This window comes from Ovis canadensis, chromosome 1 (genome assembly GCF_042477335.2).
Source record: "Ovis canadensis isolate MfBH-ARS-UI-01 breed Bighorn chromosome 1, ARS-UI_OviCan_v2, whole genome shotgun sequence".
Taxonomy (NCBI): Eukaryota; Metazoa; Chordata; class Mammalia; order Artiodactyla; family Bovidae; genus Ovis; species Ovis canadensis.
In genome coordinates this window covers 148,076,118-148,098,539 of record NC_091245.1, presented here as the reverse complement: position 1 = coordinate 148,098,539, position 22,422 = coordinate 148,076,118, and the positions used below count along the sequence as shown (strand labels likewise).

Sequence of the window (22,422 nt, the reverse complement as noted above, 5' to 3'; positions counted from 1 at the left end):
GCATTTAAGATGTACACATAGTCATGTATTAATAATAGGATCATGCCAAAGCGATTTTGTTCAGTAAAACAAATGATTACAAAATTACCGATCTATTAATACAGTGAATCACATATTTATTTTTGAGTTAATAATAAAAAACCTGGAAAATTACATAATTGGTCTTTTATATTATTATTATTATTTTCAGAAACCCAAATGAAATTGTGCTATAGAACAATACACAAGTAATCATCATTTTATTCAACTGGCAAATGCAGTGGGTGTATTTTTAATTAGCATCCTTTAAAACAAATGATAAATTATTGGATTAAAATCTTAACAGCCAAACAACACTAAGACCATCAGCCATTTGAACTGTTAGACTGACAGCCTCAGACCCATTCCCCCCATGCTGAGAAAGCCTTCCCAGAAAATGCATTTGCAGAAAGAAACGGGGCAAAGGAAAGTAATGGAGATAAAAGCTGAACAATGTTAATCACTGGGTACATTATTGATTGTGTGAGAATTTTGCAAAGTGTGAGTTATTGAAAATTTAATGGCAATCTTAGTTGCAGCTTGGCTGTAACAGAAGAAGGAAGCAGATTCCAGTTAATCAGTAGAGCTTAGAAGGGAAAGGGGAATAAAGGACGGAAGGCCGTGAAAGTGAAAGTTGTGTCCCACTCTTTGTGACTCCATGGACTATAGAATCCATGGAATTCTCCAGGCCAGAATACTGGAGTGGGTAGCCTTTCCAGGGGATCTTCCCAATCCAGGGATCGAATCCAGGTTTCCCACACTGCAGGAGGATTCTTTACCAGCTGAGCCACAAGGGAAGCCCAAGAATACTGGAGTGGGTAGCCTATCCCTTCTCCAGGGGATCTTCCCGATCCAGGAATCGAACAAGGGTCTCCTGCATTGCAGGGGGATTCTTTACCAACTGAGCTATCAGGGAAGCCCTGGAAGGTGGTGAGTAGGAGCTTATGCTTGGCTCTGCAAGGGGAGTCTCGGAAGAGAGTTCTGGTAATAACTGAGCATTCAGACTGTGTCCATGCAGATTAAAGAAAGCCCTGCAGTCAGACGCAATGAGGAGAAAGAACAGGAGATCAAGAGCTCATTGTTCAAGGGAAAGATTCTCTCATGCAAAGAGTGTTGACTCAGAGTCTACCAACCTGTTCTTGTAAGGCTGGTTCCATCCAGCCTAAAACCAGCTTTATCTGCTGCTGCCACCAGTGCTTGTGCAAAACTGCCGCTGGCAAAGATGGAACCATCTGAGGAGCTACCTACACTAGATCTATGACTAGAAAAGCTACGATCCTCATCAGATGCAGAGCCCCATCCATTTACCATTGAACCTAAAAACAAATGTAGTTGTCTAGTGAGTTGTAGATATTGAACAGCTCATCGGCTTGTACACACTATACTAATGAACAAGTAGGATTCCTCCACTCCTCACTCTTCCTTGAGGTAAACCTTTTTTCATCCAGATTTCTTCAGCCATGCGCAAACATCACCCATGTTTTAAACATTTCTAGTACAGAAGAATTAAGCTCACTTAAAACCTGTATCTGTTTGCAACCCCTGAATAAGACATTTCCTATGACTCCATTCTGATGTTTTTCAAATTGCTACACAATTATTTTCTAAAAGAGAATTGCTATGTATATTCTAAGGCCTAGAATTCAAAGACTAATACTTTTATTGAAATAAAGTATAGCATATTTAAAGTTAACTTATCAAGAACTCAGTTGAACAAACAGTGTGAATATATTTTGAATTTAATGTATACTAGTGATAATTTTAGTGAAATGTTCACTTGCTTACTGCAGAAGGGCTAGAATTATTTTAAGATTTTCAAATAAAAAATTGATTACTCAGGGAATAATAAAAACTAATAATAAAAATGCATAAATAATATCAGAACAAATAGAATATAACAAAATATTTTTTGTAAAGTTGTATTATTTTCAAAGCTCAGTATGATTTGTTTTTCAATTACTTGAAGAACTCTAGTTTTCTGTTTAATACTAATCTTTATTTTAGAAAATTAAACATTATTAAAAAAACCACTGATATTAATATGGATTTTTCTACAAAGTGCAAAATGGCAACAGAGGGAAAGAATCACAGCTTTATGTGTAAAGAGTTGCAAAACAAGATGCTACTGAGAAATGATACTTATTCTTAATTTTAGCAAGTCATTTACACTTGTATCCTTTTTTTAGATCAAAGCACACTGAGACCATACTCAATTGCTTAATACAATTAATATTACAATATTTCAGTTGATGTACAATTAACATATGACACAATAAAGATATCAAGCGTTGCTTATCCCAGATTTTTAAAAAGAGACTTAGGTGCCATAGTCTTACTCTCTCTTATGTGAATATGTATTTGGTTTATTTATAAATATTAACTAAGTTAATATTAGTTAATAATTAAGTATTAATTTAGTAAATAACTAATTTAGTTAGTTCCTATAATATTATTAACTAATATTAACTTAGTTAATATTTCTAAATAAATCAAATACATATTCACATAAAAGAGACTAAGACTATGGCATTTAAGTGCCATTGATATTTTTCCCCCTTTCCTCTAACAGTTAAGAGACAACAGTATAATGTTGCCATGATAAAGTCTTTGTACCTTTAGCTGAGGTGCCAGGATGCAATAACATGGGTTCATGCACTTTCATGACACAGAAAGCAGAAACCAGAGGGGTTAGAAGGATCAGAGAAGTTAAAAGGGTGTTAAGTGTAGCAGAGAAAGATAGAGTTTTGATTCTATTTGCCAAAAGCACGGATATGCACTTTTTCCTTTCCAAACAAATTCCCTAGACACAGGCTATTGCAAGGAAGCCAAGATAACACCAGCAACAGAGCCTCCTCTGAGGGAACTGTTTCTGAGTTAATAATCACAAGTCAAGGACCAACAGCCTAAATTGAAAGGAGAAATGATGCAATCAACTTTGCAATATAATGCTAGAGTAGATAAGAAAAAATCAAAGTGATTCAACCAGTGATCACAAAAGAACACGAAACCCTAGAACTGAGGAAATTTTCAAAACATAGGAAAACTCAGTCCTGGTCCTTCCTATGTCCTATTTTCAGTATTTCTAAATGTCTGCTGAATATCTGCAAATAAATCTGTGCCAACTAACTGAAACTCACTCTCCAAACAACCATCTCCTTTTCTATATTTCCAGTTTCATTCCTGATTTCCTTCTGGTCCCTTCTACCTTCCTCATTGTTGTATGAATTATTTTTTTCTGAAACATTAATCACATAATTCTGTTTCTCCATTCAAAGCCTTACTTAGTTTGTCAATACAGTTAAACACCAACTGAGGTATTTGAGATCCGTCAATACCTAGCACAGCCTACCTTCCCAGTCCTATCCCTCTAAAAGCCTGTGCCTCATTACCTCTCCCGCTTCCTCTCATTCCTTTGACACATCTCTAGACTGCTACTAACTCTAGCGCCCACCGCCAAACTTTGAAGTCCAAATCATCTCTTTTACCACCCTGATTCGATTTCATCTTCAACCCTGTCCTAAGAGACTCAATCTCTTTACCTCCTGCGTTCTTTAAACAGTGTGTATACAACAGCATATCGTATCTCTGAAATGGAGCAGACCCTTTGGTCCTTATCCCCCATGTCCTCTGCCTGCCTTTTGTCTGTGGAAAAACTTTAGTCGTAAGATAAGTTTAATCAGAGAAATGAGAAAATGCAAAAACAAAGGAAAACAGACAAAGGAGCTCAAATAATAATAGTTTAGTCATTAAGCATATTCAAGGACTTTTAGTTCCTCTTAAGGGCTATAGATAACATCCTGAGTCATACCCTGTGAGCTGTCTTATAGATTCTGAACCCCCAGAATCTATAATCCCCACAAAGTGAAGAAGTTCACTACATGATGACCAGGCTGTAGCGAGGACACAAGCTGTCATAATTATAAGAACTGGCCTCAAGAAATGGGAATCAACTGACCCTGGAACTGAAGCGTAACTGTTTGTAAAACAATCAGCACATGCTGTTTCTGCATGTTGCCCCCTTCCACAGCCTATAAAAGGTCTTGCCCACTGATTATCAGTGGTGGGCACTGGACATGTGCCTTTGGACCACATTCCTCCTCCCCAACCCTGCCATGCCAGTCAAAACAAAGCAAACCTTCCTTTCCACCAACCTGTCTTTTTACTGGCTTTTTGAGTGGCAAGCCAGACCCCACTTTTGATTATATCTCTACCAACTGGGCTTCCCAGGTGGTGCAGTGGCAAAGAATTTGCCTGCCAAAGTAGGAGATGCAAGACAATCAGGTTCGATCCCTGGGTCAGGAAGATTCCCCTGGAGTAGGAAATGGCAACCCACTCCAGTATTCTTGCCTGGAAAATTCCTTGGACAGAGGAAATGGGGTGGCAAACAGTCGGACATGACTGAGCAAATGAACACACACTATAAACTAGAATTTGTTACATATATGTTTTCTCTTCCAGACAATGGAACTCTGGAGATCAGGAACTACTTGTTATGCGTTTTAATACCTCATGTACAGAGACATTGCACATTCAATAAATATTTGCATACTGAATTAAATGTCTTTGATAGTTATGCTATTCGGTATAAATTCATATGTGACTTTATTCCATGTGTAATTTCCTGGTCTTGGCCTTATTTTAGTTACAGCAATAACTCCTAGAAAATTTATTAAAGAAGAAGTATAAGGTCAGTCAACTCTTGTTGATTACTTGGACAATGAGGAAAAAGTGATGTAATTAGTCCTTCATATGAAGATTCCCACATACAAATTTGATTTACCCATGATGGACAATAGGAAACCTCATTACCCCAAACTAAAAAGGCGCAAGTGCCCTCAGCTTAGTATAGTTGAGTTTGCCTTCAAAACGGAGGGCAAGAAGCAAACAAATAAACAGAAGAAAATTTTTTCTGTCCCTCTTTGTTCCTCTGTTTTTATCTTTGACAAGCCATCCTCTCTATTTGAGATATGGAGTATATATGATACATACATATATATGTATATACCCATGATATATGAATGGGTACATTGTTGCAAATATTTTTAAAGAAAATTGGCAATATATTATGAATAAAAAAGTATACAACATATATTGAATTCTCTCCCTATTGTAAAATTGTTAAAATTTAATGATTACTAATTCCACCTCTCTGTCGCTACCATTCTTTCTTTAGATTTAAATAGCAAAGATGATCTGATGATTTATGTAAACTACTACCAAAAATAAAAAGACAATGATTATAAGAAAAGAAAACAGTGACTCATCAATTAGAAGTAAGCCATTTTCACTAGTAAAAGTCCACACATTGCAACAAAGAGCCTGGGCAGACAAAAAAGAAAACAGAGAGAAAAGTAAGCCGTTGTTGTTACAATTGGTTTTCTTTCATAAATGCAAATATAACCATGAAAAGTGAAACCAACACTAGGTAAAACAGCTAAGGTAGAGATTCTTCACAAATTACAAGCGATCCATACCAATTTGACATGTGATAGCCCCAAATATAATCAATATATACTTAAACATCTAGTGAAAAATGAATCTGTGTCACATAGCCAGATTTATTTGTGTTTGCATCTTCCATCTTTCCAAATTTCCCAGGTTTCAAAATTGCTGAAAGCCAAAAAACCCCTCAAATTTATTCAAGCTGTTAAAGAAGAACTGCCGATAGGACATTAAGTTGTTGCTCAAATGTTACTGAGCAGTAAAATACCATGATAGAGTGGCATCTTGCTGGGTCTCCATTACATCTTCAGCACTAAAATTAATTTATGATCAGTCATCAATTCATTTACATGTCATTTTATGCTAAATCCTTCCTTGCTGATAGATGCTTATCCTTAGACCCATTAAGCTAGAGTAAAGTGTATGCTTTATAATATGACCCTGCTAATTGTTGCATTACCATTTTTATGAGATACAAAACCTGGCTGTCCCCCCTTTTTTTTAGGAAATATTTAATCCATGAATTCTTTCTATTTAGTACAATCTATCTATCTGTTAAACACAATCTTCAGCTCTGAGTGTCTTTGAACATATCAATCCAAATATTGACCTCTGTCTGGATGTAGAAAAACATGTCTAATATTTAGAAGCTCTTTCACTCAAATGTATTGAATAATGCAATAATTCACCTACATTCCTCAGATAAAGGAATGTGTAATATGGACAGAAAGCAAAATAAGAAATTAAAAATATCTCTTCCTTGGGACCTATGACATCTGCTCATCTGATCTACTCAGATAAAAGTGGAATATATGATATTCCTCTTTTATCTGTTAACTTTTGAAGTCTGTATTTAGTTTCTTTTTAACTACATCAGAGCTGTGGAGAATGTCTAAGAAAGTTATTTAATGATTTTTAGCATTGCCTCTGAAATTTCCCTATTGTGAAAATATGTCCCTTAAGTTTCTGCAACAAAAGCAAAGCATCAGGTCATGCTTTTAAGTGGCCGGCTCTTGAAAAGCTGTGTGACTGAGTAAGGTGGTGGGGCTGCCAGATTTTATTGTTTTCAAAATAATCTGCTTTGAGACTTGCAGCAAAAATCTCTAACAACATAAAATACAGTAAATATAGAGCCCTGATTTCCTTTCGACCATGTTATTTATGTAGGGTCCAGCAGTTAAGGAAAGTTTTATTTCAGTCACATTATAGTACTCACTTCCACTCTTATTTTTGTGATCACTGAAGCAGTTAGAATGTTGGCTTCACATTCAGGACATTTTTCTCCTGCTCTCTCTCTTGTCTTCTGTTTCTTTATTCCTGTGGTAGAGTCATTAAATACAGGGAACACTCACCCTTGACTCCCACCATGGAAGTAAAAAACCAAAAATGTGTATTAAAGGCTTCTCCTATCCTGCTACCCCAAAGCGGTGGGTTTGGCATTTAGACAGAAATAGTACAAGCATATTCCTGAAGACTGAAACAATCCTGTATGTTTACTTTCTAGGCAAAAGAGTGTGATGTGCTGTAATCAAAACATTTTTCTGCTTTACTAAAACCAAATAGGTTTAAACTGAAAGTACAAGTTAAATGAAAATAATAAAAATGTGATTCCCTACAAAAAGTGGGGATAGAGTTGAATTTTGTTAGCATGAGTCAGTATAACTGAATACAGAACTAAATGTGAGAAAAACAAATAATAAAAGTTACATCTAAAAACTGTAATTTTTGATCTTAAGTTTATAGGGGGTAAAAATTGTTTCCAGATATAAAATAATATGCTGGATTTGTATAAATATATATTTATTCATATATGTATACATGCATAGAAAGGGAGAGAGGAGACCAGGAAATAATTTTCTTCTTAAATATGCTAAATCCAAAGATTAGGAAAAAAGTTGAGCATTTTCAGAGGAGAGATCATGATAATTTGTCTTTAGAGTAAAGCTGATTGATTTTGAATATTTTTCTGCCATTTATCAGGTGGGTTAGCTTAAAAAAGTCTTTAAACCCCTCTGTGCCTCAATTTCCTTGTCTATAAAGTGAGAATAAATAAAGAGTTTTGACAATTAAATGAGTTAATATATCTTAAAACCTAGAACAGGGATCAGTGAACTTTTTCTACAAGGTGTGGGTGGATGCTAAGTCGCTTCAGTCATGTCTGTCTCTGTACAACCTTATGATCTGCAGCCTGCCAGGCTCCTCTGTCCATGGGATTCTCCAGGCAAGAATACTGAGTGGATTGCCATGCCCTCCTCCAGGGCATCTTCCTGACCCAGGGATTGAACCCATGTCTTTTACATCTCTTCCATTGGCAGGCAGGTTCCTTACCACTAGTGCCACCTGGGAAGTTTCTATAAGGTGCTCAAATCAAGTATTAGTCTCTCAGTCATGTCCTAGATACTAAATATTTTAGGCTTTGCTGTCTTCCTCATATGTTTTTTTCTTGTTTACTTAAAATCCTTTAAAAATGTAAGAAAGTTTCTTAGCTCACAAAGCCACTCATACCAAAAACCGCCAACTGTTTAGAAGAGTTCCCTGCACATACTAAGGGCTGTATATGTGCCAGTTGCTATTATTACTATTATTATCAAACCTAAATTTCTAGCCAAGCAGTTTAAAGGAATAGATTTTAAATAATTATTTGCTGTGGAAATAAATAAATAACAGATTTTCAAATATATTTTCCATTCCTGAGTATTATGAACTGAATGATAACATCCCCCCAAAATTCATGTTGAAGCTTTAACCCATAATGTTATGGTATTTTGAGGTGGAGCCTTTGGGAGATATTTAAGTTTAGATGAGGTCATGAGGGTGAGGTCATCATGGTATGACTAGGGATCTTAGCAAGCTCTCCTGCCATGTGAGGACATAGCGAGAAGATGGCTTCCTGTAGGAAAAGGGCTCAGGCCAGAAACCCAGCCTGCCTGTATCTTGATCTTAGACTTCCCAGCTTTCCAATATTTGCTGTTTAAGCTGTCTAGTCTATGATATTTTATTATAACAAACCAACCAGACTAAGACACCAAAATTATGAGCTATAGAATTACTGATATTTTCCTCTCTTCTTGGCTTTTTCCATTCATGAACCATATCTCAAACTTTTTAAAGTCCCTCGTAAATTCGTTGTTAAGAAAATATCTGAAAATAATATACCTATTTCTTTGCAAACATAGGCTCTGTGCCTGGCTAACCACTGATGTTCCTTAATGTGGCAACTGTTGGAATATAACATATTTCAGAAGTGAAATTCTAAATAATTTTACATATAGGCTAATTACTAGCCCATCTCTATGTTATCATTGAACTTTCTTTTTCGTTGGCTTTAACATTTAAAGATTGGAACATAACTGTTAGTTCTGGTTCACAAAAAATGGTCATTATGCTTATGAAAATGAAAATAGAGAATTCAGATGAAAGAAATGATTTACTCACACCACACAGAAATTTAGAACTCAAAATTACTGATGGTAAGATCAGAATCCTCTCTGTGGGCACTTACCATGTTAAAAACATAAAAACCCAATGGAAATAGTTTCTGTTTTATTGCCTACCTCATTTAGCACCGTTAAGCTAGCCTTGAGTGTCTGAAGAAAACATAAACACGTTAGAGCAATAGTCATTAGCGTGATGATTTCTACAGCATTTGGTCCGTACATACATCCATCTCAGGGCCATCCCCATGTACACATATATGTGTATACACATGCTCTGCTATACTCACAATCCTACTTATGCTCATATACACACTCCTACATAGACACACACACACACTTTAGACATATTACACATATTCACCCTACCTAGATTTTCAGACACACACTCTTCGGTACACACACATCATTTTTTTTAAATTCACTTTTATTTTTAATGTATTTACTTAAATTACACTTTCATGTTAGAGAGCAGATGAAATCTTTGATCATACGTTCCCCACAAAGTTATTGTAAAGCCAAAAAAAGGAAAGAAAAGAGTTCATACTTGGCTTCTTTGGTGTAGAGTGCAACTTCTTTTACTAAGGAGAAACATTCATAGGATAAATTTATCATGAATACATATCTAAACACACTGAGGGTTTTACATGTGGTAGTAATTAAACAGTGACTTCAAGTAGGAAAATAAAAGTTTTTCTTAGCAATTAAAGCTTCATTCGAAATGAATGTTATACTAGCTTCAAGGAGAAATTCAGATTGTTTTTAACCACAGTCACATTGAATAGCAAAACATATTAGTAGGTGAGCATGTGAAAGTTCAAAATGTCATTCTCTTGACTTATAGATATATTTATCCACTTTGACATTATAATATTTAATACAAGAACTACATAGGCTAAGGCTGACTTTTATCATTGCAATTTTTTTACTGCATTCCTAACTGAGAAGAGTTCAGTATCATTACTGAGATATGCAAAAATATGCAGAATTTTACCCTGAAGGAGATTATGCTAGAAATTCAGGCAAGGGGGCTTAACATAATATTGCACTAATAAGTTAGCTCTCTGCATTCAACGATTTAAACTTTTGCTCTGCCACCTTCAGCTGGATCTGGATTTCAAATCACAGGAGTTCTTAAATCTTAATTAGCTCGGCAAGCAGACAGCCCTCAGGTAAAAACGAAAACCTGAAAAGTGGAGGCTTGTGCATTACATTGTGTAATTCAGCAAGTCATGCAGGGAAAACATGTTCTTCATCACTGTCATAAAGTAGTTCCCACCGGTTTTTCTGAACTGTAACATGCAGTGTAAAATCAGTGCGAATTAAGAAGCTGTTGGAATAAAAATGAATTAAATGGAACTGTGGTAAAAGGCCTCCTAGAATGAATGGTGTCATGAAGGTAAATACAGAAATGGGTAAGTTTACTGAAGAACCCAATGATATACAGAGGCAAACATTTGTAGCAGGTACGTTTTTATAGCCAGGTAAAAGGGCCCTGTGTGTATATCAAAGAATGGATACTTACTTGACTAAAAGGACCGAACTTTTACTTTTCACTATAGTCACTGTGAAAACACTAGGATTTATGTTTTTTTTTCAATACAACTTGATAAACTTACATCCTTGGAAATAGGATGCAATCCTGGGATCATCCTAGGGGAATACCAATTGCAGCCTTACACTTGGTGAAGGAGGCCAGAGGAAGGCAAAGGGGTAAACTTCAAAAATAACTATATTTCTTGGAAGAGCAGCAATTATTGGATCAACAATATGAAATGCATAAATTTATAGTTTATCTTGCTTTCCATCTTACCTACTCTAAAAATAATACCTTGTGCAACCTTAAAGTGGCTTATTCTGAAGACTTGCTTATTTTCATCACTGAATGATTTTACAGAGTGAAATACTTAAGATTGTATTCTCTTCATATGTTGCTCCTGATATACAAAATATATCATTTCTAAAAGTCAAGGTTTTCATGTAATAGACTTGGTTCCCCAGTAGAATGAACTTTCCATAAAAGCCCTGTATATAATTGAGTTTTCTTTCATGTCTTTAAAGCTTTTTAAAATTCATGAATTTTCTTATCATTTTGCAGCAAAGCAAAAGTATTTCCAAATCCTTTTTGAATTTTGTGTTTAATATTAACATATTAAAAATGTCACCGAAATAGATGGAGTGGAATAAATCTTACATAAGAAAGTATTTGATTTTCGGGCATTTTTCATGTGACAAATGGGTCAGTTATTCCTATGAAATCAGTCCCATTACCTGTCACAGAGCTCTCCAGATTGTCCGTACTGGATCCAGGTGTCTGCTCTAGCGCTCGCAGGGGTCTGGGGATTTCTAAAGCTTCCTCTTCATCATCAGCATCATCGTCTGGAACATCTGTTTCTAAATCGGAAATCAAGGCTCCAGACATGTAACCTAATGGTGGAACTGGGGGCTGTGGAGGTTGATTATTGCTTTGAACATGCCTGGGATTCAAATGGGAAGGAAAAAAATAGAATGGATTAGCATTCCACAAAATTGTAATTAGAATTAAACAGCATGCGATGGTAACTCATTTCATCTTCTCACTTTCCTTTAACTAATTTTGGAGCTTACTGTGCTGTTTTTACATTTCAGCAGAGACAATGGGCTATGCGTATATGACTTGCCAAAACTATAACAACAATATAGATCAGCACATTTTTCTATGGGTATTTATGGGATGATACACAGAGAAAAAGCACAGTCCCAGCATTTTTTGTTCAAATAAATCACACAAAGGAGAACAGGAATATTCGTCACAAATATCTATTTAAATCTAATTTTTTTTTTTTTTTGGTCCAAAAAGAACATGATTATGTTCCCGGTTTCCTGTAGAAGTTCTACAAAGGCTGTGTAACCCATGTCACCTGCTGACCCTTATGAAGAAAAGACATCACATGAAAACCTAATGCAAATACCTTCTCCCTCCAACCAGCCCATTCCCTGCTCTACCAGGCTTTCTTCCTGCATGATCTTCCAGGAATCAGGCTGGCAGTTGTTTCCACTTTAATCTAGTGTAGGGGAGGAGTGGCTACTTTGCATCCTGGCCACTTATTTTTGCATCTGTTGTACCCTGCTGCTGCAGTGAAGTCTGTTAAGTCTCTTGGTCCGGAGGACTCTCTGCATCCCTGTGGACTGTAGCTGGCCAGGCTCCTCTGTCCATGGGATTCTCCAGGCAAGAATACTAGAGTGTGTTGTCATGCCCTCCCCTAGGGGATCTTCCCAACCCAGGGACTGAACCCGCATCTTTTATGCCTCCTGCATTGGCAGGCAGGTTCTTCACCACTAGTGCCACCTGGGAAGCCCCATCAAAGTCTCAAATACCTCAAAGGCAGAAGGAACCTCATAGGCACCTTCAGTTCAGTTCTGTTCAGTTCAGTTGCTCAGCTGTGTCCGACTCTTTGTGACCCTATGAATCGCAGCACACCAGGCCTCCCTGTCCATCACCAACTCCCGGAGTTCACCCAAACTCATGTGCATCGAGCCGGTGATGCCATCCAAGGCACCTTAGCACTGTGCATTTAGAACATCAGGTGTGCCAAACAAACCAGTTGCAACGAGTAGGTAACTCTAATCCTAACCTTGTGAAGTAGACAGAATTTGTATTACCGCCTCTCCTTCAGAATTTAGAAAAGTGAAGTTCAAATTTAAGCGACTTAAGTTTCAACTGACATGACTAGCAAAATACACAGCTGGACCCTAGAGTCCAGTTGGCTTGTTTTGTGACTACTTAGGGTTTTTTTTTCTAAACCATAAAATGCTGAAGGAAAGCAAGCCTGTTATTCCTTACAGTCATTAAAAAGGGAATATGGCGTATGTTTAGACAACTTTGTGGGTTTTTTTTGGCTTTGATACAAATTGCTTAAAAGACCACCAGTGGCAAGTCCTTGCTGTTCCAGCAGTTTGGACTCAGCATTTTCACTGCTGAGGGCCCAAGTTCAATCCCTGGTCAGGGAGCTAAGATCCCATAAGCCACTGGGCGTAGCAAAAAAAAAGCATTCAGGACCACTGCAATTAAGGATATGTAATATTTATAAGTGCGTTGTGCACTTCATGGGTCAATTTGAACCGAATCCTTGGAGGGGAAGCCCAGAATTATTTGAAAATATTCCTCCCGTGATGTCCCTGTGCAGCCCAGATGATGGCACTGCCATTTCAGTAGAGTAAGCAGCTGTGTGAGCACATGGAACCTTCTGTCCATGAGATCCTTGGACCTCCTATATGGGGAGTCAGTGTGACATTTGGTGGCATGGTTAGACTGAATGGAAGCACACTCAGAGAGAGAAGCAGAGTCAGCTCTGAGGGTAGCCGGGACAGGTGGAGATGAACTGTTCACTCCTTCAGCAAGTAACTATGGAGCACTCACTAAGAGTGGAAAGACATCTGAGACAGCTGAGCAGTGAACAACTCAGGTGAAAACATATGCCCTCTGAACAGTTACAGCTATGGAGCAGCTAGATACTAAGTACTATACAGGTACAAACTCACTGCTGCTGCTACTGCTAAGTCGCTTCAGTCGTGTCTGACTCTATGCGACTCCATAGACGGCAGCCCACCAGGCTCCCCCATCCCTGGGATTCTCCAGGCAAGAACACTGGAGTGGGTTGCCATTTCCTTCTCCAGTGCATGAAAGTGAAAAGTGAAAGTGAAGTCACTCAGTTGTGTCTGACTCTTAGCGACCCCATGGACTGCAGCCTACCAGGCTCCTCCGTCCAAGGGATTTTCCAGGCAAGAGTACTGGGGTGGGGTGCCATTGCCTTCTCTGATAAACTCACTACTTCTTCCAAAAACTAAGATGTGAAATAAAGAATTTGACCTTGCCCAAAGAGAACTGAAGCATCTCCCCTGAACTCCTAAGAGGCAATCTCTAAGCTCTAGAATGTCCCGTCTGTAAAATGGCTTGTTTACCTGGAGGCTCGAGTCTCTTCCAGAAAGTCTAACAATTTGACCTATGATGGGGGCCTGGAGTCATACAATATCAGCCCCACCTTCAGGAAGGGTCAGAATTTGGGTCAGCCACGCAGACAGTCAACCACATCTGGGAGACAGACCTCCCAATAAAGACTGAAACTCAAGGCTCATGTGAACTTCCCTGGTTGACAATACTCCACCCATATTGTCACTCGGTGTTGCTGGGACACTATGCTTTCCACGAGTAAACTGGGAAAGGACCGAAAGGACCAACCGGACTTTGGAATTTCCTAGCTTTTTCCAATGCATTTCTTCTCTTGGCTGATTTTAATTTATATCTTTTCATTATAATAAACTATAACATTGAAAATTAGTTTTCAGTGAGTTCTGTGGCTCTTGCTAGTGAAATCTTAAACCTGGGGGTAATCTTGGGGACTCTCCCAACTTGTACATAATGTGAGAAATGAGGGTGGTCTTGGAGGGACCGCTCTCTCACTTTGTGGATGAGTCAGTTACTATGAATTATCATTGTCATTTACAAATGGAGGCCTGAAGCACAGAAGTGTTAAGCAAGTTGCCTGTTGTCACAAAGCAAGTAAGGAGTGGCAGTGATCCAACCTTGGCTGACACTAGTCAGATGCCAGACCAAGCAATCAGAATGTGGGGTGGGGGCTATACATCCAGGTTTTCAAGATGATTCCAAAATGCAGGCAGAATTGACAAGCCCTGAGCTAGAATCTGTGCTTTAAATGATTAAGCTTCAGGGTTTCATTTAATTAACCTGAAGGAAATTCTTTGGCTCTTAAAGCAGCTGGCTTCAGCTTTAATAGTGTTTTATAAAGCAGGCTGATGTAAAATAATACTTTCTAAGAGTAAATTATCTTTGACCTTTGAAAAAACATCTGATGATTGAGAAAACATTCAAGAACCTCTGGTTCTAAGAACCTATGTTTGTAATAAGCTTTAAGTGATATTCTGAGTTTTAGTATCTCTTTGTATACTTAGTTATATATTTAGAAATAAATAGTTAATCCTGAGAATAAGATTTATCTCATTATCAGCTTACCTCAGTAACTAAAACTATCGAAAAAGAAGTTAATGGTATTTTGTGAAAATTTAACTGCAAACACAGGACATAAATCAACGAGTGTGTGCATAATCAGAAGTATGTCACTGAGATAATCAGATGTCACTGAGATTTCATTTTCAAGAGTCAAACTCATATTTTACTATTTGGGAAAAGGGAGAGTAAAAAAAAATAATTGTACAGAATTGTGAGAGTTGATCCACTATTCTTGTATTTTCATAGGATACATAAGTAGACACTCATCTATATCTTATGAAAGTTTACAAATCTATTAGGAAAACAAGGAATTTGTATCTGTAAGGTATTACTCCAAGGGCTTCCTAGGTGGAGCAAGTGATAAAGAATCTGCCTGCCAAGGCAGGAGACAGAGAAGACACAGGTTCCATCTCTAGGTTGGGAAGATCTTCTGGAGTAGGAAAAGGCAACTCACTCCAGTATTCTTGCCTGGAAAATTCCATGGACAGAAGAGCTGGTGGGCTACAGTCCATGGGTCTCAAAGAATCAGACATGACTGAGTAACTGAACAGATACACTCACAGCATATTCTAAGGGCTTTCTAGGGATGCATTTACTGTACTAATATTGTTGCTTTTTTCTGTCTCATTTAATTCAACCCAGAAAAGGTCTTTTAATAACTGACACTGACCATATGTGATCTGCAGAAGCTTACATTTACATATTCACAACCACATACAGAACTAATCATAGGCACTTTGAAGACTCTAAAAAGAGACCTTCATTATGATGCTGGAAGTGAGTTCAAGAAGAAGCTAATTGAAGCTAACTGTACATTAGAAAAGATTGTGGCGTAGCCAAAAGCACTTGAGCCTGAAATTCAGCAGATCTTGAATTCTTGCTCCAGTTCACTCTAATCAGTTGTGTGACTTTGGTCAAATTATTTAACTTTTATTCAGTCAATTTCCTTATTGAGATGATTACGGAGTTGTACCAAAGCATTTCTAACTCCAGCTGCAGAGTTCACTGAGACTCTCTAGTGAATTTAATGTTCAAGAACGTTTCTCCCCTATCTGTGTGTTGAGAGCGTGGGTCCCCTGAACTAATAAGGACAATTACCATGTTTGCTTTGCCATATCAAACTGATAGGCCCTTGTCAACTCATCCAGGTGAGCTTGCAGCATGGGCTGCATCTCTTCCCGTGGGGAGGGAGTCAGAGTTGCCGTGGACTGCTGGCCAAAGGAAATGGCAGGAGAAGAAGCCACGCCTCGGACAGGAGGTGTGGGGACACGATCATCATCTTCTTCTAGTTCATCCTCCATACCCTGGTGTAAATAAGTTTGAACTGGTAATGGTGGGCACCAGCTATCGCTGTCGTAGCTGAAATTAAATGAAAAAAAGAGAACGCATTACACATAGGCATACACACACAGGCACACCGGCACTGAATGGCATCCACAGGAACATCTAAGATGCTCTCTCAGTTTACTTCTGCCTGATTTCTAGTTGTTGGCACTATGATAGTAAATCACCTATAGGAAATCATTAGACATTATCTTAATTTCTAATCATAAGTACATCTGTTATCTCAAAATCTCAATTTATTCTTAAAAGGTGTTATTAGCTAATTGTTACCCCACAGTTACAAAAGGCAATAATTTCCCAACAAAGGTATTCACGTGAAAAAAAAAAAAAAACTAAATTGCTAATTACAGGCAATTAATGAACTTGGTGCTTGGAGATTTAACTACTTTCTTCTCTTGTTCATCTGTGTGCACCAAAAGAATATGTCAATATTTATCTAAGAAGTTTGATAATTTTATTTACTCTTAGTCTAGGTCTATGCCAACCTTCCATTCCATGTGACATGTCAATCATTAAGACTTTGGGCTAAAAATACATTCAATAACTTTTCAACTATCCTAATTTTCTTAATCTTTTCATTAGAAACTGATGTCATGTATCTCAACATCTAAAATCTATAAAACAGAAGTTGAAAACCTAATCCCATAAAATATATATTAAAAAGAAAAATAACAATTTTTAAATACACCGTGTTTTAGGGGTTCTGGCTGGGGAATATGGAAAATCAACCCAAAATGTCTTAACTGTGACACAAAACCAGTAGCATTTCTGTTTACACCTTACCCATAGTGCTATTATTTTCATAAATCAGATAGATCTCAATGTACTTTAAAAAGAACACTTAAGGGTAAAACAAGAAATTTTATTTTATACTGATATCTAATAAAAATAATATTAGATGTAACTGTTCTATAAAGTCAAACTCTAAAATATCTCCCAAGTCTATATTCTACACTTCACCTACGCCCATTATCATAAATCAGTCTCCTTCTGATGTGAACCAGTCCATTAGATTTCCTAGCTCCTAGGGTGTCATCTTCATCCCTTCCATTCTACCTTCCATATAGGCAATTGGATTATATTTCTAAAATCTTCATTCACATCACACCTATGCTTAAATTATTCAGTAATATTGCTAATGTAAGAAAAGTTCAAGCTCATTAGTGGGGATTAGAAGACACTTCCCCATCTCATGAGCCTATTATTTTAGTTTAATTTCCCATTATTTTCCAATACCAGCCTACGCGATAATTTTTTCAAATCTCTGGGTCTGTATATAACTATTCTCAAATCATCTGACTGTGAGCTCCTGCCTCTCCTTCAAGGTTCAATTCAAATGTCTTTAGTTCTCTGAGCCTTCTCTGTCCCCATCATAAGGAACTGATTACAACTTGATAATACTTATACTGTGCAATCTCCATATTATACTGAAATTATTTGTTTCATGTCTCTTTTCCCCCACTATTCTGTGAGATCCTAACTCAAGAACTTCGTAATTCTCAACTTTGCATTTCTAGCACCTACTACTGTATCCAGCATATAGAAGATTATCTACATTAAAGAAATCAAAAATAGAATGAATATTACAAATGTATATATCTAGTCTAGATGTCCCTTACAAACCAGTAATTAGTAAATGTCCAGATGATTTCTGAATAGCTTTACTTGAGTGTCTTTCTACTTATCCTGTTTGAAAATGTATTTATCAAGAAACTATACATGGATGCTTTATTTATAATTGCTGAAAACCTGGAAGCAACAAAGATATCTTTCAGGAGGTAAATGAATACATAACTCATGGCATATCCAGACAGTGGAATATTATTCAGTGCTAAAAAGAAATGTACTATTAAGCCATACACAGTAAGACATGGAAGAAAATTAAATGCATATTATCAAGCGAAAGAAGTAAATCTGAAAAGACTATATACTTTATGATTCCAACTATATGATATTTTAGAAAAAGCAAAACTATGAAGACAATAAAAACATCAGTGGTTGCCAGAGGTCAAGGGGAGGGAGGGATGAACAGACTGGGCACAAAGGATTTTTACAACCGTTAATCTATGCTGCACGATACTGCAATGATGGTATACATGCTGTTATACCTTCATCTGACTGTTCTTTGTACATCTGCACACAGGATGTACAACACCAAGAATGAACTGTAACATAAACCATGACTGCTGGGTGATAATTATGTGGCAATATAGTTTTATCAGTTTACCAAATGTACCCCTTTGGTAGGAGATGTTGATACTGGCAAAGGCTGTTAATGTATGGGGACACAGAGAATTGGAAAATTATGTATTTTTTTGCTCAGTTTTGCTGCTAAACTAAAACAGATCTAAACAATAAAGTCTATGTAAAACTCCTGAATTTATCATCCTTTTGTTTGACAATCATCTGTCAGGTAACTGGATCTTTTTACAGAGCATATAATCCAGCAGGGCAGGCTGATAAGAAGCAAATAACCAAAGATACCAAGTATTAAAGGAATAGAGCAGGGAGGTTGAAACCAGTATGGGGGTTGGGCAGGGCTATGCTGACCATCAGAAATGGAGATATTCTAAGAAACAGCTGAGTGGGCCCAGAGGAAGGGAAAATATAAAGTAAAGAACTCAGTGTTCTAACCGGTAAGGATTGGCAAATAAAGAAGGTTGGTTATAGATGAGGCGGGTTGTGTTAGATCACAAAGTGCTTCATCAGCCCCGAGAAAGAGTTTGGAATTTTGTCTATGGGTGATGGACAGTCACTGAAAGGTTTTATACAGAATGTGATGACATTTTAACTCTTCAGCTTTCATCTCTTGTTGAGCGTACCTAAATAATCTTCTACCTCAATGAGCTGCAAACTGAAGACATTGTTTCAGAAGCCCTATATAGTGTGATAGGAATATCTCTTCTGAAATGTCTTTTACATTTTAGTATCAGGCACACTTTAATGTGTTACAAATAATTTTTGTATATTAGAAAATGTATTCATATATTCATATTCTCATTTCTTTGATTATATAAGTAGCAGTATGACCTGAAAAAAATAAATTGCTCTAAAATGATGGCATTAAAAAAATGTTTTATATACTGGAGATCACAGATTTCATTCAAAGAAGAGAATCTGTGGTTTAAAAAGTTTCACAACCTTCTATCCCAGTACCCTGCTTATTTAACTTATATGCAGAGTACATCACGAGAAATGCCAGGCTGGATGAAGCACAAGCTGGAAACAAAATTGCCAGGAGAAATATCAATAACCTCAGATATGCAGATGACACCACACTTATGGCAGAAAGTAAAGAAGAACTAAAGAGCCTCTTGATGAAAATGAAAGATGAGAGTGAAAAGCTGCCTTAAAACTCAACATTCAGAAAACTAAGAGCATGACATCTGGTCCCATCACTTCATGGCAAATAGACGGGAAAACAATAGAAACAGTGAGAGACTTTATTTTGCGGGGCTCCCAAATCATTGCAGATGGTGACTGCAGCCATGAAATTAAAAGACGCCTGCTCCTTGGAATAAAAGCTATGACCAACCTAGACAGCATATTAAAAAGCAGAGACATTACTTTGCCAACAAAGGTCCATCTAGTCATAGCTATGGCTTTTCCAGTAGTCATGTATAGTTGTGAGAATTGGACTATAAAGAAAGCTGAGTGCTGAAGAATTGATGCTTTCTAACTGAGGTGTTGGAGAAGACTCTTGAGAGTCCCTTGGACTGCAAGGAGATCCAACCAGTCTATCCTGAAGGAAATCAGTCCTGAATATTCATTGGAAAGACTGATGCTGAAGCTGAAACTCCAATACTTTGGCCACCTGATGCGAAGAACTGACTCATTGGAAAATACCGATGCTGGGAGGGATTGGGGGCAGGAGAAGGGGACGACAGAGGATGAGATGGTTGGATGGCATCACCAGTGCAATGGACATAATTTTGAGTAGGCTCCGGGAGTTGTGATGGACAGAGAATCCTGGCGTGCTACAGTCCACGGGGTTGCAAAGAGTCGGACATGACTGAGTGACTGAACTGAACTGAAATGTTATATTAATTCAAACAAAAACATGTATAAGAAACCTAATTTTTTAAAAAACTGCCCATTTTCAGTAGGGAATGCTCATCCTGTTATATTTCATTAATAGTTATAATTAAATTTATTCCATAAATCTTGTTACAAAATAATACAATTTCACTCTATAAACTAGTACATGGACTTTCCTTGCTTACATAGGCTATTGCCTATGTAAGTCATACCTGTGAGGAAAGAACATTTATGTATTCAATCTTTCAAATGGAAGTAGTCAAACACCTCTTAAAATTTCCCTTCTTTATAAGTAGTAAGCCATCCTTCCAATAATTTAAAGGAAACACATATATGCAGTGAACATACATATAGAATATATGAGAAGGAATGTGTGTGTGTGTGTATATACATATAATATGTTCAGATAGCACAGAAAAAGTTGCACTTAGTTTTACTCCACTCAGTTATTATTATTCAAATACCTTCAAGCAAAGGAGAGCCTAACCATAGAAATGTGATTTTTATCAATATACAATTATATTACATAATGCACTAAATGACTAAAAAATATTCTAATTGCTATTCTATTTAACTAGAATGAGCATTTATCATCAATTGTTCCAAGTCTTTTCTACAAAGATATTCTATTAATAATAGACCAGGAGTGAGCAAATTCTGTCCCCCTGTGAAACATGGGCAAAACTAAGAAAAAAGCACCGATTCATCTCGGTCGTTTGTGCAAGAAGTGGAAAATAGAGGGGGATGGGGAATACAAGAAAAGTCTAGGTGAAAAGCATGAGAGAACGGGTAAAGGAAATTTGGGACACGGTGTAAATCATACAACAGGGAGAACTGGGTATCACCTCTGAGGTATTCATGTCTTAACTCATTCCAGAACAACAGATACTTAGGTTTCCTGAGGTTTCTGAAGAAGAGCAAGAAAGTAACAGATGACTCTATGAATGTTTATGAAAACCAAACATTTTTAGCTCTGTATTTAGAGTTTCTTTCACATTCATAGATGTGTATCTTACTTGAGTGATGGAAATTCAACTTTTTCTTGCAATAACATAAAAAGACTATGCAAATGATTCTAATGCCAATCCAAAGGTCTTTTGGCCAACCTTTCCTAGATAAGCTTTTGTTCTTTGACTTACTGTCAGTGAAATATGAGGCATCATATTATCTGTCTTGCCTGGTGAATAATGAGCAGGATGACAACAAATCAATGTTGCATGTGAACTAACTTGTGAAAAGGCCAGATACAAACACCAAATTACTAATAAAAATACAATGAAGTTCACCACCTAGAAAAGCCTGCCAATTTCTGATTGCTTGTAGCAAAACAAAGCATCAGTTTTCTACTGAATTACTATAGAATTCTTCCTACTATCCCATGATTGCATTAAAATACATTATACTTATAGCTAAGAATAATTACATTTTGATACATTTTGCCTAGCTGAGAGAGGCATATTGATGAGAGAGAACATTTACCACTGTTGATATAGTATTGAATTAACCAATTATTTTCTATTTGGGCAGTGCTTTGATAACTTCTGATATTTAATATTGTGGAGGGAAAATGGCTCAAGAAAGGCTTAGAGAGAAAATGGATGTTATCTAGATTTCCCTGGTGGCGCAGTGGATAAGAAACCAACCGCCAGTGCAGGGGACAGAGGTTAGATCCCTGGCCGGGAAGGTCCCACCCACATGCCACAGAGCAACTAAGCCCCTGTGCCACAACTACCGAGCCTGAGCTCTGGAGTTCAGGAGTGGCAACTACTGCAGCCCACGCACTTGCAGACTATGCTCTCCAACAAGAGAAGCCACCTCTCTGAGAAGCGTGTGCACTGCAACAAAGAGAAGCCCTCACTTGCCGCCACTAGAGAAAGTCTGTGCAGAGCAACCAAGACCTAGCACAGCAAAAGAGAGAGAGAAAGAGGAAGAAAGAAAGAAAACTGATGATATCGAAGCTCTCAGAAACACCGTAATAAAGCAAGAGACAATCTTCTCAAGATTGTGACTATCCTGGGCTAGATATATTTCCAAAATGTTTCCCTCTCCATCCTGCTGCCGTTGCCTTATTTTACTTCCTTATCATTTTCCTGGTATCTTCTATTCTGCTGCAATATCCCCTACGTTCTCTACCTGCCT

The 22,422-nt window shown here is 37.3% G+C and overlaps 1 protein-coding gene across 1 annotated transcript in view; it reads right to left on the bottom strand.

Annotated features, from left to right (window-relative positions):
- ROBO2 (roundabout guidance receptor 2) overlaps nucleotides 1–22,422 on the bottom strand; it is a 665,634-nt gene that overhangs the window by 13,404 nt on the left and 629,808 nt on the right. Inside the window, exons 23-24 of the mRNA XM_069578659.1 lie at nucleotides 16,000–16,260; nucleotides 11,166–11,371 (exon numbers count right to left, since the gene is read on the bottom strand). Of these exons, the coding sequence (XP_069434760.1) occupies nucleotides 11,166–11,371; nucleotides 16,000–16,260 (467 nt within the window). The remainder of the gene's footprint in view (nucleotides 1–11,165; nucleotides 11,372–15,999; nucleotides 16,261–22,422) is intronic.